We start from the raw sequence: 18,904 nt of genomic DNA on the forward strand, positions 1-18,904 counted from the left end.
TCATAACACTATTTATGTGAGAAATAAGGATTCATAAAATGTAATAAATTTAGCTCAGTAAAAGTATTTTTGATCTTTTGATGTTATAAACTGTAGTGAATTGTCCAAGAGCATATTCGTTGCTCAGAAAATAATAAGAAATAAATTTGAGAACTATTCACAGTAACAAAATATGCTAACAGACTAGTGTAAAATCATCTAGTCTGAATAAAGCATGGAAGAATACGTCATAGTGTTGACAAAACATTATATAAATGTCCCATTAAAGGAAATACATGTTAATTTGCAGGACATATTGTGATGCACCATTTACAAATAACTTGTTCAAAAAAATCTGTCTCTTTTGCAACATCACATTCCAGAAGTTGAGAGAAGAGAGAAAAGCAGGGATTAAATCCTACTACAATACACGTTTAAATGTGTAATGCAGAATACATGCTAAGATTATTCAGAAACTTTTCAATATCCCTTTTTTCCTCAATACAATATAGACAAACAAGTTTATAAAACCAGAAGATATTGCTTTGCAGGATGATTCAGAACACAAAAGGACTAAGCCCATGTTCAGAACTATTACCTTTTTTCCCAGGGGGCATTATTTTCACAATCCCAGAAAGCACTATCTATTAAGATGTTTGCCTATCAGCATTGTTAACTCACTGCACAGCTAATGAACATGCATTCTTGTCTGAAAGCAAAACTGAGAAAGATAGAGAATCAAATTAAGGAGGGAAAATTGTGTAGCTAAGGTGACATGAGCATGCCACTACTCTGAACCTAGGTAGGTCTTTTCCCTCTTGGGTCTCCAGGGCAAAATCCACACAAGAAAGCACCTAACACATTTGCAGAGATACTGCTTACAATAAACGTGCCTGTAGTTATTTCTGAACTGTAACTACTTCTATTATCTGTGGTAAAGCCACCCAAACAACAGCCAACTACCACATGTGCTTTGCAGAATACTGGAGATGGGTTGAAGATGCACAGACACAACAACCTTTTAGGCAAACAGCAGGCAACAAAAAGACCATCACAACAGAACAGCTCTTCACAGCCTGTTCAGCAGGTCTAATCTTCAACTAACACAACCAATGTCCAGCTAGCTTTCCAAGCTGCATGTATTTACACTTGTCTCTCAGAAGAATGAACTGCAGTCAGGTGTAATGGAAAGATTCTGGGTACAAAAGACTAATACCAAGCAAAGAATGATGGGCTGCCGTCCTAACCTTCCCAATGACATCTGCTCAGCACAACACTCCTGCTCTGTACCAGCTCTGCAGTGCCATGTGTTGGGGGTTAGGTTTCTTTCCTTTTGTTCCTTTTACCTATAGAATTATTTTCCCATAAATTGCTAGGAAACACTAAGGACTGGGTACTTAGGAAAATCAAAAGAAATGGCCAAGCTCAGGAGAGGAGGGCATCTGAATTCAGGAATTCATTGCTGCTGCTGCCAGAGCCCAACCCAGAGCTGCTTCTTCTGCTGTGGGCTGAGCCTCTGCTCCTGAGAGAAGCCACAGAACTGGGACCTTACTATCACCTAAAACACGGGACCTATCTGCTTGGGTGCCCAGGAATCCTGAGCTCACCTCTGGAGCCTCTTCAGCACCTCAACAGCCTAGTGATGCCAGAAGTCCCTGAGCCCAAAAATTACATAAACTCGAGTTCAGGTGGAAATGCTCAATAGTCCCCAAGGGGGGGAGTTTCACAATGGATAATGTAACACTGTGAGTCATGGGATATTTTGGAAGTCTTTGACAGTCTAAGTCATGGCAGGTACCTAGGTATGCTAGTGCCACTGAGTCCCTTATGGCCCACTGCTGGAGACTGAAATGTTATATTTTATGGCTTAAACATCTATGAAGGACTTTTGGCTATTATAGCAAAACTGTATAACAAAAGCTGCATGGAAGACCACCACAAGTTGAATGGGCCTCCTCACTGAGGCCCTGGACTGCAAGTTGATAGAGACAAGATAAAGTGACTCAGGTATGGGCTGGGAGAGAATACATTCAAAGGAGGATTAAGCCTAGTACCTTCTGGGTAGAGGCCACAGCCCCAAGCTTATCTACTGCTAAGCTCACACAAACCCCCACATCAAAGTTCATGCCACCCAAACTGCAATACCTTTTTACAAATGTATTTTTCCAGAAACAGCAAACATAACTTCCTTTATCAGGGCCTGTAGCTTATTATTCTCTGCAATGATTCAGTCATAATGTTTGTCTTTGAGAAACAGAACCACTGCAAGTATAAAACAAGCACATACTTCCATTCAGGGCACTAAGTTTCAGTTGAAGAGCAGTTCGATCCTTTGAAGAGCTATACAGTCAGTGTATTTTATAATACACTCAGTTGTCTTTTCTGAAGGGGTTGTTTTTCCCCTTTTATTATACCTGTATCATTTGAACAGGATACAAAATCCTTCCAAGACTCTTCATGTGTTCTGTGACACATGTTAAGCTGGTATCAGTGAGGATAATTTTAGTCAATTAGAGGTTTTGAGTAGCCACCAAGATGTATTCATACAAAACCAGCTGTGTGCAGTCTACAAAGCATGCTCTAACATGGCTTAGAAACAATCAGTGTGAAGGAACACAATTAATTTGTTTGAAGGGCAAGAGGTAAATTAGCTTCATGGATTCTTTGTTCATAACCATTAGTTTCACTGATGACTGTAAAGCTATAATGAAAACATTTCTGAGAAGAAAGCTTTCTCACCATGCATACATATTTTTTATGCCATGTGGCCTCTGATATGGTCACAGAACTGCATTTGTACCTGAACAAATATCTGTAGCACAGTTCATCTTCTAAAAGCTCCACTTCAAGAACACCAGTTTTTAAAAATTAATCAGTCCTAGCTGCAATAGTTTTTAATTAACATTCACTTATTTACTTTGTCATTCTTTCACTTTGTGAGAAGGTGGTGGTCATTACACTTTTACAAAAGGTATTCTTGGAGATAGAAGTTTCTAGCCTTTCCCAGAAAAAAAAATTCTGCCAGTGTCTCCTGAACATCCTGTCTTGAAATCCATGTCCGACACAGACTGAATAGATCTGATAATGCTACAGATATAATTTGAAACAAAATGGTTTTCAAATAACAGAATGAAAATATACAGGTATTAGCTAACAAGTTGTAAACAACTGGAGCATACAGAGAACACTAAGTCTTTATGGATTAGCCGACCAAGAGTTCTGTGTTTATCCCTGCATTGGAGAGTACTCTTAAAGACTTTTAAAAACACAGTATGAAAATATGTAAGATGCACTGAACTCATTGTTTCCTCACCTAGGAAAAACATCATAGCTTGGTACTCCTCATGTGATATAGATATAAGTTGGGAAACTGCTTAAGTCATCAAAGGTGATTTTCTATGAACCACTCAGCAGTCTCAATTGCAACCTGGACTGTTTTTGATATCACGAAACAGAGCTGAACAGCCCTATAATCCACTTCTGTTTTCCCAGTACTGCCCACTCATGTCTTCCTTCCCTTCTTTGACTACAAGCCTGTATTCACACACAGATTTTCCACTCCCCATTACAGGAAAACATTTAAATAATACCTTAGTCCCAATACTCTATATTGTCTCTATAGCATCTGCAAAAAGTTTGCTTGTTCAGTAAAACCGAATTTGTAAATATACTTCAGCTATGCACAGTGACAATTGACTCAGTTTTAGGAACCACAATATAAAAAAAATATAAAGCAATTAGAAAGGGTCTGAAGGAGGATTACCAAGATGGTGAAAGGCCTAGAAGGCCTGTTTGTTAGACATCTTTTTTACAGAAGATTAATGCCAAGAAGCACAGTTAAATAAATGTCATTTGGTGTCTTTTTCTTGACCCTTGATACAAATCTAGCAGCATTTGGAAGACATCTCTTTGTACTCCTGACCAAAACATGGGTTCCATTTCTTAATCCACTGAAAATGCTCATTATTTATAAACATTAATAATATTAGTTCTAAGCAAATTTTAGTTTAAAGCAGAAATACTATGTATTTTTGTGTTTCCTATTGAGTTTATGCATTCCTCTGTGTTCCTACATTCATTCCTGAAGATGAATACTTTCCATGGAGACAAACCTGTCATATGCTCATAAAACCTGATGTCTGGCTAGCATATTCCTAATTCAGACTGTAAGCTTCTGATGAAAAAGTGTTCATATGATGGTTTGAAGAAACATGGTCTTATAATTACATCCTTTCAACAAACAGCTGGAAGAAGAGACAGGTGAATGCTAGAAGGTCTGCTCCTATTATACTAATAAAAAATAATTTTCCAAATTAAGAATGGGCAGTTACATAGATACATCACAAAGTCTGCATCTGAGAAAGCTAGCCATGTCTTTGTTTACATCATTTGCCTCATTCACTCCCAAACTCTGTCAATCCAGATGATAATCACAGCCGTATTGAAGAGCTATGCAAGAAGACAAAACATTTTACTATGATTATATTATTCCTCCTTATGCTATTCTCTCAACTTTTAACACCTCCTTTCAGACGAAGAGACTTAAGACATTTTTCATCTTTGCCACCTAGACCTTTTGCAGTCACAACTTCTTTATGTGCAGATCTGTACACAGTGTGCAGGGTTTCTCAGAGCTATTCATGTTTCCACCACTGGATTAATAGAAGCAATTCACAACTTCATAGCTCCACATAACAGACAAAATTGCCTTTGCTAATGATGTGACAAATCCTGGAGGTTTCAAACATCTGTAAGATTCTTGTCTGCATTCTGTCTTTTTTTTTAAGCTGTCCTGAAGAGGTTCCAAACCACCTGAGACAGAAGCCCAGCCTCCATGTTGAACCACTGTGCAACTCTTACTAACTAAGATAGAACATATTTTAATTGAAGCATTAAAGGATAACAAAGATGAAGAAAATCAGAAATGTCTTAAATTTATTCTTTCACCCCAAATTCACCCCAAATGAAAGTTACTGGAAAAACTGTGAGCAAAATGCAGCTTTAATTATGTTTTCCTTCAAAGATATTTTTGTTCTGAATTCAGATAAGAGCGGAGTATCAAGGCTATGCTGATAAGTAAAGGATGAGCATCACATTCTAGAGAACAAAAATGAGAGCAGATGTTGATGACCACTTGCCTCTCATGGCTTCTCAAGGGCATTGACAAAAAGCATAATGTTGGCCTGCCAATAGGCTCCCACAAAAACACTGTACTTCCAGTGTTCAGACCATCCAGCTGAGAAATGGGGTGAAATGAGACCAAAATAAATAACACACACTGGAGTTGGTCATTCAAAAATTCCTGAGAAATTTAGTAGAGACTGTTTCTGCCATCACCAAACTTCTTTTTGGATTTGGTCCCAAAAGAGTCAAAATCTTCAGGAGCTTGGGATTTTCCTCACATGAATACTCTGCAATGGAAACTGCTGGACCCGCCAGATAAAGTTCTTGCTTTAAGAACAGGACAGACTCATTTAAGAGGAGTGGAGGGCCCAGTATGACAACCAGACCCAACCCACAGGGAGGTTTGTTGAGCCCCTGCAACCCAGGTAAGTGACATGGCAAAGAAATTTCCCAGCCTGGTACTGCCCACTGATCATTAGCCTTTACTGGTTTTCCTGGTAGGCACTGATGATGTCCCAACAAAAAGGCTTGTAGACATTCGAGACCTCAGGGCTTTGGGACAGCTGGTCAAGGGATCTGAAACCCAAACTGTGTTCTCTTCTGACCTGCCAAACACAGAGAATGATGGGGTAAGAAACAGGAAAATCATACAGATGAACATCTGGCTGGAGGACTGGTGTTACCAGCAGAATTCTGGGGGGTTTGATCATGAGCTGGTTTATGTGACAGAACCTGCTGGCAACAGAGTCCACCTGTCTCAAAAGGGATAAAGGATTTTAGCTCAGGACTTAGTTGAAAGAGCTCTAATGTAGAGTTGAAGGGGGAAGAGGAGCACAGCCAGGCTCAACAGAGGTAAAGTGTGGGAAGGGGAGAACTATAACAACCATGCTAGTAGCAAAAGGAAGTTTAAAAATTAATATGTTAGTCAAGCACAAGCTACCAAAAACATAACCAACACTGGGCATGGGGACTATGGGGCATCCCTTTGCACACCTACCCGGGATATTGACACAATCAAATACTTCTATAAAGTGCCTGTACACCAATACACGCAGTATGGGCAACAAACAGGATGAGCTAGAGAGCTGTGTGCATTTACAGAGCTTTGATACTGTTTTGATTGTGGAGGTGTGATGGGACAGCTCACATAACTGGAATGTTGAAATGAAGGGCTACACATTATTTAGGAGAGACAGAGCAGGGAGGCACAGTGGTGGAATTGCCCTCAATATGTAACACCTGCACTGTATTCAGCTCTGGCTTGGGGTGGACGATGAGCAAGTTGAGAGCTTACGGATTAGGATGAAACACCAGTCTAGTAATAGTGACATTGCTGTGGGTGCTTGCTACAGGTCATCTGAGCAGGAGGATGAAGCAGTTAAGGCCTACAGACAGCTAGAAGCACTTCTAAAAAATAGGCATTGGTTCTTGTGGAAGTCTCTCAACTACCCACTGGAGAAGCAACACAGTAAAAGAAAAACAGTCTAAGTGGTTACTGGAAAGCATTGATGACAACTTTCTGACACAGGTAGCGGAGAATCCAAGAAGGAATGATGCGCTGCTTGACTTTTTACAAACAAATAAACAAACAGGGAAGGAGCTGCTGGAGATGTGAAGGTTGGGAGCAGCCTTGGCTATAGTGACCATGAGACTGTGGAACTCAGAAATGGGCAAAGAGGAAGCAGGGCATCAGGTAATTGTCACCTTGGCATTCAGGACAACCTTTAGTCTCCTCAGGAATCTCCCAGGAAGAATTATATGGGAACAGACTCTGCAGGAAAGAGGGGTTTAAGAGAGTTGGTTGATATTCCAGGATCACTTCCTCTAGGCTCAAGAATGATGCATCGCAATGAGCAAGAAATCAGGTAAAGGGGACAAGAGAGCTATGTAAATGAATAAAGAACTCCTGTCATTACTCAAATAGAAACAGCAGGTGGAAGCATGGTCAGACCACTTAGAAGGCATTTTCTATGCACATAGAGGCATTTTCAGAATAAGTAAATATGAGACCAGAAAGACAAAGGCCCATCTGGAATTAAATCTGTCCAAGGATGCCAATGGCAACAAGAAAGACTTCTTCAAATACATCAATAACAAAAGGAAAAGAAAGGATAATGTGGGCCTTTTACTACCTGGAGGGAGGAACCCTGGTAACAGGGAATGTCAGGTCAACCTCACTGAAAAGATCAGCCCTCAGAGATCTCTGGAGATCTCAAGAAAATCAGGGTAACAAATGTTGGAAGGGAGACTTTCCCTTGATCAAGGAGGATTGGGTTACAGAACACCAAATCAAACTTGACAACCACAAGTCCAAGCCAACAAAGATCATTAAGGGACTGGAGCATCTCTTACAAGGATAGGCTGAGGGAGATGGCCCTCATCAGCCTCAAGATGAGACAACTGAGAGGGTACACTATCAATGTCTATAAGTATCTGAAGGGATGGTGTGAAGAGAGTGGAACCAGGCTCTTCTCGGTGGTGACAAGCAGCAAGACTAGAGGCAAGGGGCAGAAACTGATGCACAGGAAGTTACACCAGTATATGAGGAAGAGCTTCTTTACTCTGTGGGTGACCACACACTGCAATAGATTGAACAGAGAGGGTGTGGAGTCTCCCTTGCAGAGGATACTGAAGAACCATCTGCACACAATCCTTTGCCAAGTACTCTACTGCTTGAGCAGGGATGTTGGGCCTGATGACCCACTGTGGTCCCTTTCAACTTCATTCTGCATTTCTGTGATGCTGTGACTGTTTATTAGTGCAGAAACTTACAGAAAAAGGCTTTGTCACCACAATCTGAAAACATCCACAGTATTGCCAGGTAAAAGAAAAAAATAATTGCAACCGCATTCTGAAAGTTGAAGTACAACCATTCGCGTGGCTTAGCCAGACTAACAAAAAAGCAGCAACAAGGTAATTGCTTTTCAGAACATGAACTGTTCCTACCAAAAGGTGTTGGACTGACTGCCCAGGAAGTCAAACTCATTTCTTTATCCATACATAATACAGCATTTGTAGTCCAATTTTCTTTTCCATCACTCTACTTAGTCATGACCTACAATGAGTTTGGTTCAGCAGCTGTTGTAAAATAGCTTATACTCTGCACTGGCACATTCCTTGAGTATTCCCATGAAAATCAACATGCTGTTGTACCTTGCAGGGCTTAACCAGATGCTCCAATGCCAATGACTTCTTTCACAAACCACAAGATGCAAATTACAGTTTCTGTTCTGGGGTGTGGGTCACACAATTCTTGAATCCAGTAGCAGATAATCATTTATGTCTTAATTAAAAGACAGAAGTGGAGAATAAATCTTTAGTCAGTACCACTGGAATTTGTATAAATGTTATTAGATAGCTGAAAAAACCTCCAGGGAAATTACCAGTTCACGTGGAACTCAGTTATAGTGGTATCTGTTTTGATAGTGTAAGGGGGGGGAAAGCCTAGTATTTTAAACCAGCCTTTGGCAGACAAATAATCAGAATAGATAGATTCCAGGTACAGAACTGTTGAAATGTTGTCAGCATATTTCACTTCTTGAAATTTTACTTTGTTTTTCATTAAAAATCAAGGTAAGTGCTATCTGCAGCAAATTTTCCCAGAAAGAACAAGAATCTAGGAAAGAACCACTTTCATCCTATCCACTCATTCCTACTAACATGCTAGACTCTGAAAACCAGCCTGATAAGACAATGGTCTACAAGCCTAAATGTATCACTGATCAACAAGTCCAAAGAGCACTCTCTGTACTGTATGAAGCATTGTTTTGGATAACAAACTTAAGAGAACATAAATATTTTTTCCTCTTTTAAAAATGGCTTGTATTAAACAAGACAAGAATTAAAATAAGCTGAAAACTTGGTTTATGTAAGTATTAGTCAATTCAGGTTATAAAGTTTGAACCTTAATTACATGCACCACTAAATCTCTATGTGTTGCACAGAAGCTCAGAAGTAAGTTACTTGAATATATTAAGAGCAATAATTCAGAAACTCACAATGCAGCACTTCTGTTAGGTTCAGATGATTTTTATATAGCCTCTCTGAAGCTATGATTGTAGCTAGGTGAGGGGGAATGTGTATCTGAGTGTTCTATGAATCAAAATTATTAGCAATAAGTAGCTGTATTGATAAAAGCACTGATATTAAAAAGGTTTTCTGACCAGGCATTGGAGGCCCAGATGTTCAAAATCCTGCTCTTGTGAGAAAACAAAGCACTTCTGTACCATAATTATTCCCAAAATCTGCCTGAGGCGAAAAAAACTAAAACCACAAGACAAAAAATCCACACCAGGTCTATGGAAATGAATGCACTAAATCTTACTCCTGAGATCTTAGGATCAGTTTTAATAATCTAGATGCATCTATAATGTACCTGTTGTGCATGTACCCACTTACACACACACACAGTCAGGCACATCTTTGAGTATGGTCCAACGCAAAATCCACAATTAATTTATATCCACCAGAGACATTTTATAAAGCTCTTGAGAAGCATAACATGTGCAGGTAAATATATAACAAATTGAAATTTCTACTTGAGAACCTTCTCCTCAGCAGGAGAACAATTATTCTTCTGCATGATGAAAATCTAACATCATCATCCATTGGAGCATAATAGGAATTCAAACCCTGGAAATGTACACATGAAATTCTGTAATAGGGTCTGCATCTCTTCTAATAAATCAGTAGATGGATGGGATTGAGGAAAGGAGATATACCAGGCAAGAACTAGAATAAATTGCTTCTTACTCTTCTCTGTAGTGGTGCTCACTGCAACCTGTACCAAGTATTTTAATGTGTGATTCCTTTATAAGCTAACGCACACACAAAGGAAGCCCAAATACTTGTTTCTAAATAAGGTCTATTTTCCATTTTTGGTGTTAACTCTTGGAAGCCAGCCAATCAAAATACATTATTATAGTCATGCTACCCTGTGGTTGTGGGGATAGCATGGCACTCAGCATGGATCTGACAATGTTTTCAGATGAGACTCTCATAGATGTTTTCACCTTAATGTGAAAACAGTTATAAATCCTTTAGCTCAGAGTGCAGTATCTATGTAGAAACTGCACAAAGAACTTCTTCACCTGTCATCTAATTAAAGTAAATTCCATCCCCAAGTTATCATCTCAAGATGACAAGACAACAGGGCAAACAAAATACACTTGTTGGGAGGAAAAAAATACTTGGATGGTTTATTACCAATATTTTAAAGAAAACACAGAGTTAAATCAGTAGAAATCAAGCCGATAGACTTTCTGATGTGAAATGAGGGAAGAGGGTTTATAGTTTTCCCTGATTACATCAGGCTAATTAGCAGCTGGTTATGGTTTAACCCCAGCTGACAACTTAAGTACTACAGAGATGCTGCCTCACTCTCCTCACTCTTGACCCCGTCAGTGGGATGGGGAGGAGAATTATAAAAAAGGTAGAATGTGTGGATTTAGATAAGAACACTTCATAATTGAAGCAAGATGTAATAATAATAAAATGAAAATAAGATAAAGAAATAAAATGAAAAGGAATAAAGAAATAATACCCAAGAGAAATAAGTAATACTGTTGCTCATTACCAGTGGACTGATGTCAAGGTCATTACCAAGCAGTGATCAGCAGCTCCTGTCTAACTCCTTCTAGTTTATATACTGAGCATGACGTTCTATGGTGTGAAATATCCATTTGACTAATTTGCATCAGCTGTTTTGGCTCTAATCCTTCACAGGTTTTAGTGGACCTCCTCACTGTCAGAGCATGGGAAACTGAAAAGCCCTTGTTCTAAAGGAAGCACTACTTAGCAACAATTAAAACATCACTGTGTTATCAACGTTGTTCTCATACTAAATCCAAAACACAACACTGTATCAGCTACTAAAGAGAAAATTAATTCTATCCCAGCCAGAACCAGTACATGGTTCAAGTGTAATTCACACTAAAAGTGAGAAAATTCTCTTGAAAAAACATCCTAGTGCCAGGAGATAGCTGATTCTCTCCTAGGACAAATTCTCTCCGAAAAGATGCTTTATCCCTTGCATTTGATAGATTTTTAACAAAATGTCTTAGGTTTCACCCTTCATCATTTGCAAAGGAGACACACATTTAAGACGTGAGCGACTTTGAAGGCTGGAAGCTTATACAGGACTTCAGTTACATCACCTGCCCTCTAAGGATGTCCCCAACTAAAAGCTCGTTCTCATATTAACTGCTAAGATAATGTCAGTCCCTAACAATTTTGTTCTTTCTAGCTCTTTCCTCCTTACCTCCTGCTCCTCCCCAATGTTTGACTGCTAAATCAAAGAGAAGGATTAAAACAACTCATTATCAATTCAAAGCAAATCTGAGACACAGCTAAGACATAGGAGGTCTGAATTCGTCATGGAAATGCTTCATCTTAGGGTAATTTAAATGACCAGATTTCTCTAATTACCCAGTACTGAAAATTGCCAAGAGGTTGCTGTAGTTCATATCTTGTAAATACTTGATGGAAAACATGAATGAACTGCCTATCCACTTGCACATGAGGAAGAACTTCTTTACTGTGTGGGTGACCACACACTGCAATAGATTGAACAGAGAGGGTGTGGAGTCTCCCTTGCAGAGGATACTGAAGAACCATCTGCACACAATCCTTTGCCATGTACTCTAAGATGACCCTGCTTGAGCAGGGAGGTTGGGCCAGATGACCCGCTGAAGTGTCTTTCAACTTTATTCATTCTGTGATAACGTCTTTACTCAGACAATCAGCTTTGAGAGAGCACTGATCCTCTTTCAAATAATTCCAATAAAGATCTCTCCAGTGTGCCTAAAAGCACTAAAGGATGAGATTAATCCCAGCACAGAGTTTTCCTTACAGGAAGTAAATGCCAAAACTTTAAGATTACTTAGAATGAGACTTGCAAGGCAATAATATTTCAAAAGTGGCAGTAGATTGTTTTAACCTACAGAGGCATCAGCATAAGCAGCCCTGATAATAACCAACTAAATTTGGGGGGAAAATACACTTTTCCACTTATTTTGTAAGTAATACTGTTACATTTATCGTTTCATCTCTTCTGCCCTACACTAGCATAAATACATTTCTCCATGAACATATTAACTAAATGCTGAAGCAAACTGGAACTAAGAAGCACATACATCAATGAGAAAGAATAAGAAAAGCGCAAAGGGATGAAAAGACTTACAGTTTGTATCAGATATCAACCTTTCTTAATCAAAGTACAATCTCTTTTGAAGAAATCACATTACTATTTTTCCAGGGCCCATTAGGATGCTTTTTTCAGTCATATTTCAAAGACACTTTGGTTACATTTCCTACTGCGACATACTACTTTTTTAGCATAAGTACATTTAAAGTAGAGTGAGTTACACACAGTTATAATACTGCATGGATTTAATCTTCTTAGCTTCACTTGCTTAGGCTGAGTAGCTGGATTTGGTGAAGCTTTAGGCCACAAGCTGTGAAGTTACATCTAGATATGCTTTCAACTGGGATAGTTAATATTCTGTGTTATTTTTCTAGTAGCTGCTATAGTGCTGTGTCTTGGCTTTAGTATGAAGAAGAATATAGATAACAATCATGTTTTGGTTGCTGCTAAGTAATGTTTATCCTATATCTAGGGCTTTTTTCGTTTCCTAGGCTCTGCCAGCAACCAAGTGTACCAGACTCACAAACTGGAAGACCAGGAGACTACAGCCACCAGGAGAAGATGCAACTTGACAAGTTATGAGGAGTTAATGGCCTACCTGCACAGTCAGTTGAGAAATAACTCAATAAGACGTTAGAAGACCCAAAAAAAAAAATCACTATTGGACTGAGAAGTGCATTCAAGGCACATGAAGAGCATGTGAGGGGCAGGTGCATAAGTCACAAGGATATAATTTTCCATGGATTTCTATGTTCTGGGTCCCTCTCTGGAGGCTCCCAGCTTGAGCTGACCTGCTTCAGGAAACCTGCTGTTGGAAGCACACCTGAGAGTATGTGTGTGAGCAAGGAATCAAAAGAGACACCCACAGCTCTGTGGAGCTGCCTGATGTGAAGGGCCTTGAAGTTTAAGTCTGGGGTGGCTTGTGTATGTAACTCCCTGAAGGGTGTGAGAATGTTTGAGCAGTGGCTTCTCCTTTAACATTTCTTTTTCTACTTTGTGCTTTGTGTAAATTATTAACAGATACTTAGGAGGAATAAATTCATTCATTCATGATGGACAGATAAAATATCAGGACTCCTTTTCCTTGACTTTTATCTAAAATAAGGTCACTGTAAAAGAATAATTTGCATCTTAAAAGTAAATTAAACTGTACAATTAATCAACATGCAGCTAAATAAAAAGAGCAACACATGCAATACTGTGTTACTGATGGAATAAAAATGCATGACTGTGGACTCTAATGGAGGAAAATTTTTGCCATGTTAACTAACACTGATTGTTTATCTAACAAATTTTGTGACAAGAAATTGGACTTTAGGGAGTCTTTATAAGTGCCACATTGCCTGCACCAGCTGAATTCACCCAAGAGGATGAACCTAACCCAGGAGGAAATTGCTAAGGGCTACTTGAGATGCTCTTTTCCCTTTTAATGTTCCAGGAAGCTGAAGGTGCTGAGTATCGCCTAGAAATAGATGACAGCCCATAACTGGCAGTCTTCAGGACAACTGGGAGCCTCAACAGTCAAATCAAACATGATTGAGGTCTCAGAAGCCTAAACAAAAAAAAAAAAAAAAAAAATAGCAAAACCAACTCAGGACCTGAAAGTTCAGAGCTTTGGCTTCCTGTCTAGTTTTATCTCCTGCTGACTACCTCTCCATTCACTAGATAGCAAGCTATCTACAGTTTACTTACCAAAGAGAACTAGACAGCAGAATGATAAAATGACTTGAGTTCAGATTAAATATCCCATTCCTCTGGTATTACTGTGATTAATCTACATCACATTCAGTAGCTCAGATGCAATTCAGGTTGGGACTGAAGAAGCTATGGTTGTCTAGATAGCTGTGTAACTTCCAAGTTTATGAGGAAAATCATACCGATATATTATTATTACAAAAGAATTCAAATTAACTCAACAGAATGATCAATGTAAAAGTCGCTGTTTGTCATTTTTAGTTACACTTTTACACTGGCTCAGATTTTAGCTCACCTCTTTCTCATTACATTTTCTTATGTACCTCATTTATTTTCTTACATGTACTTGGTTTTCCTTCCCAACAGGTCTGCATTCAGAGGAAACTGCTTCTTTACACTCACTCCAAAGTACAAAGGACAGCAGTGTTTCTCCTGTATAGCTGATGCTGTTATCATGTAAGTATTCTTACGTGATAACATTCCCCAAACAGAAACAAAAGAAAGATGCAAAAGCAAGCAATAGTTAATTTCAGTTCAGACACCCTTAGAGCCCAGTGATGTAGGAAGCACAAAGATTGTTTTGAAAAACATATCAAAGGCAAAAAGAAAACCTACAGCAGAAGAATGTGAGAAGTGAAGGTGGAAACATAAGCCAAGTAATCAGTTTATGCACATTGCTGGAGTTACCAGCTCAAGAGACATTACTGGAAACCAAACTTTTAGTGAACTGCTGTCCTACCACTTCTTTTTGCTGGATGTTACACTTTTGCACCAGGTGGCAGTATATGCAATTTTCCATTTAGCATCATACTTAATCACTCAGCAGGTGAAAAATTCAAGGCAGAACCTTGCTAGCCAACCAGGTTTCCCTAGATGCTGCCAATGTGTGGTTCCTAGACATAAATAACAGACCATTGTGCTACAGAGCCCTCTGGGCCAGCAGTCAGCACCCATTGGGCAAGGTTATCAGGAACAGGTGCTCAGCAGTTGCCATATGCCTGGAGTGGCATCTTGGTCTCTGCAGAGGCCATTTTAGACATCAGAAGGTCATGAAAGCCTATTTGCAAGGATGCACACTATCAGGCAGGCAGCTGACATGTGCTGCATAAACAGGAAGTTCTAAATCCCACAGGGCACAAAACTTAGCCCTGTAATGGTAAGTTTATACAAACTGACATATTATATTGTTTGTACATCATCAACACAAGAAGGTATTTGACTTGTAGAATATATTTACATCTCTCTTCAGAGGCTTACAGTCTCCCATAGAAAAGAGATGCGAAATACAAACCTTGCTAATGTCATAGTTACGAACACAGAAAGGATACCTAAATAAGACACAGTACTCAATGCAATGCATTGACAATGCAAGCAGTCCAAGGCACTCACAAATATACACAAATACAGTGCAATCATTCGTTCTGGAAACAATCTTCTTGCAGCAGCTGAAGACCTGTTGCCAGAGAAATGTTCATAATTAACAATCATGACAGCAGCAAGGAAAATGGGGAGAAAAGTAGAGCTGCCAACAAAACTACAGTGTCAGCCCCATATTTGGGAAAAAAAAAAACAACTGGGAGCATATTCACCTTCTCCCCATTCTTGTATCTCATATTATCCAATGCCTTCTTACACAGATCAGCACAGAAATCTCCTAATCAGTACTTTTCACTAAACTCTCCTAGCTTAAACCCACCTTGTCTGTGACTCAAGCCACCACACTTCGGTTTCTTGTGGCTGCAACACACAAGCACACGTATAACATGCCCTGTCATTGCGACATTAGAGCAATAATCTTCAGCAAAGGGTGATAGCAAACAGGAGTGGTGCCAGTCATGCCTTAGCCAATCAAAGCATCACATTGGCTTATCTGCCAGCACACTCAAGGTTTCCAAAGCAAGAAAATTTATCTGTGAAAGACTCCCATTGAGCCTGCCTCCTATAAGAAAGGAGTAACTACAACTGGTGGCTGTAATAGGGACTCTTAATCAAGAGGATTCACATTTTCCTTCAGTCTACTGCAACAGCACAGATTATTAGTAACTCTACAAGCCTGCCATTCATTTTGTTATTACAGAATAAGCAAGTAATACAAGTTAGAACCGACAGATCTTGCAAAGAAACAATGTGATGTTTATTAGGATTTCACTTTCAATGACAAATATTTCTATCCTTACTCAGAAAGAACTACCACTATCAGAGGGGAGGACTACCATTAGCAGTAAAGGAGATTGGGAACAACAGCAGCACAAGATGGTCCTTCAGAGGGGGAACAATCAGTAGAATGACATTTCCCTGGGAAAAAAAGAAAAAAGACACCAACCTGGTAACAGGAAAATCCTCTTTCAAACCCCCTAACAAAAAGAGAGTGATGACCCACAAATACCTTCCAATCCTCTGCGATTTACTCTTACCTCTGTGATGTTTTCTTATATTTTCTCCTGCAGGAAAAGAACAAAATGAGAACAACTGAGATGAGAAACTTAACAGGCAAGGAGGAAAAAGGAGAGGGTCAGAAATGAGGAGCAATTCAAGGAAGTCACTTCTGCCATAAGATTGTCCCAAACCTGATGTAGCCATTCCCTTCTATTAACCTCAGTGGTGGTTGCCACTAAATTAATGAGAAAAAATTGGGTTTGCTTGTACGCACATACTGCCCTTTCTTGTAAGAAAGGATTGTTGCAACTAGGAAAAAATATCTATTATTCTAAATTACTTATCAGGAAGTCCAAGTGTCAGAAACTTACTTTTATTTACTAGCTGTAATGTTTATTCATTCAACAGATGAGTAAGACAGATCTGTGAAGATCCCATCAACATGAAGTGATGGAATGTATCCAACCATACTGTCTGTGGCCACTCAGTGGAAAACCTCAGTGGAAAACCTCAGATGATTTTAGAACAGTCTCTCTCTAAAAAGGAAGTCTAGATCCTAGAAAGTTCTCTGCTCAAACAAATTCCAGATACCACACTACAGAGCTTCACTTTGTGGCACCTATCTTGAGGCCTTACAGGCCTTGATCCAGGATTAGGAACGGCAAGAGCAGATAAGCATCCAGGACCTCCTCCCCACCCCAGTGCTTACACCACATCAATTACAGCAAAGGCTATAAACCTCTTGCTCTTAGCACAGTGGATTTTGTTTTTAACAGCAGGCAATGACACAGGCTGCCAATGCACAGAGCAAGGCAATACACAAAAAGGCAATACATGCCTTTCTGCATAGCTATCTCTGCAGCTGTACAGTTACCTGCAGGGCTGTATCAGCACTGTGTGCTGTCAGCTGCTGTTTCTGCAGCTGTTTCCAAAGTGACTGAAACAAGTTTCAGTGTGGACTGTGATGAGGCATACCCTGTTATTTAGCAATGCCTGAACAGATATTCCCAACATTTTCAGTATGTAGGTAGTATTTTTAAAATAAATTTACAACTATTAGCATCAAGTATACTTTTTCATTTCTGATACTACTACATGTTGAAAATTGCAGCTAGGGTGGGCCTAGAAAACCCAAACAAAGAGCAACTTTCTTTACAAATAAAAACCATGGCAAAAAGGAGTGTAGTGCTATTGTCTACTTAACAAGAGCCATGAATAATGTCTCCTGACTGTAAAATGCATCATCCAACAAATATCTTTACAAATTGTACTTGTGGTTGTACCCACTTGTATATTCTGACCATGTTGGAATCATAAAAATATTGAATGGCTATTTTAAAAAGTATTTAATTTACAATTTACTGTGTGAAAAGTTATTTAAACTTGAAATTATGCAGAGAAGTAAAAAAGTAAATATTCCTAGCAGTATCAAGTTTATACCTTACTGACATTAAGATGTTGACACATAAAAACAGAAACCCAACTGGACAAATCATATTCTATGATAATTCTTCATTTTCATTTCAGAAGGATGAAAACTAGAACTTTCATTTTGAAGAATGTGCATTGGGAAGTTTATACTCTGACAAATACAGAACTTAAAAAAAAACCTGCTGGAAAAGAGCCCACATGATTGGCCATTCTAATCCACACTAATTAAAATATTTTATCCCCAAGAAATCCAAATTTGTTTAAGTTTTAAAATTAAATTATTTGTAAGTCAGTTCTTTCCTCTGAGAGGCTCTTATGGCTCATTCCAACACTGTCAGAACTATTTTTCCCTTCATCGGTCAGCGACTTTTATATCATGTTATAAAGTGTTACTGTTTCAGACATTTGAGTGAAGATAAAATTGATTAACTCCAGTCTTAGGCTGTTCTTTACATTTGATTAATAATATGACTTTTCTTATCAGTTAGACCTTTAATGTTCCTTTCATTCAAGAATATTTTAATACATTAGAAAGATGTACTATCACAGATGACAGTACAAGGAAAAACAGAATTTGCTGAAGTCATAGAAATATTTAAAAACTTATACAAAGCTTTTTATTGTTGCTGTTTCCACATCTGCAGTCCAATCACAGTTAAGGTTTACATCCACCAAGTTAGTGACTGCTTTTCCAAGCACTGAATGAATTTGCAATTTACACTTGAAGAGAATATAACTGGAAGAACACTTGTTTATAGATTCACTACTGCATGCATATGCTTTAAAAGGAACACCATTAGCAAATTCTGATATCCAGGAAAAAAAATCTGTAGGCTTGAACTTCCAGCATTTCAAAAAACAAGGTCTAACAGTGCTACTCACCACATTATAAAAAGATGGGTTTGATAACATATTACTGTACATATATTATTCAGTTTGTTTTTGGAAACACAATGTCAACATCTATCTTCTTTCTGGTTACAAACCACCACTTAGACAGCCTTCAATTAAATGAGAGCACTGGAAACAAAGGAATTAGAAAGTACTTCTTTAATACCACAATCAGCATCAGAGACTGGCTTGAATCAGCAACCATGTGTGCATTAACAAGAGAAAACTGGAGGGGGTGGATTGAGGTGTGTTTGGGTTTGCAGT

The 18,904-nt window shown here is 38.8% G+C and overlaps 1 protein-coding gene across 2 annotated transcripts in view; it reads right to left on the bottom strand.

Annotated features, from left to right (window-relative positions):
* PDE1C (phosphodiesterase 1C) overlaps window positions 1–18,904 on the bottom strand; it is a 217,241-nt gene that overhangs the window by 109,313 nt on the left and 89,024 nt on the right. Inside the window, exon 4 of one of the 2 annotated variants that reach the window (XM_062498250.1) lies at window positions 16,357–16,383. The exons of the other annotated variant lie outside the window; for it this stretch is intronic. Coding sequence (XP_062354234.1) covers window positions 16,357–16,383 — 27 coding nt within the window. The remainder of the gene's footprint in view (window positions 1–16,356; window positions 16,384–18,904) is intronic. 2 annotated transcript variants of the gene reach the window in all.

Source organism: Cinclus cinclus, chromosome 1, assembly GCF_963662255.1.
Source record: "Cinclus cinclus chromosome 1, bCinCin1.1, whole genome shotgun sequence".
In the NCBI taxonomy this organism is placed as follows: Eukaryota; Metazoa; Chordata; class Aves; order Passeriformes; family Cinclidae; genus Cinclus; species Cinclus cinclus.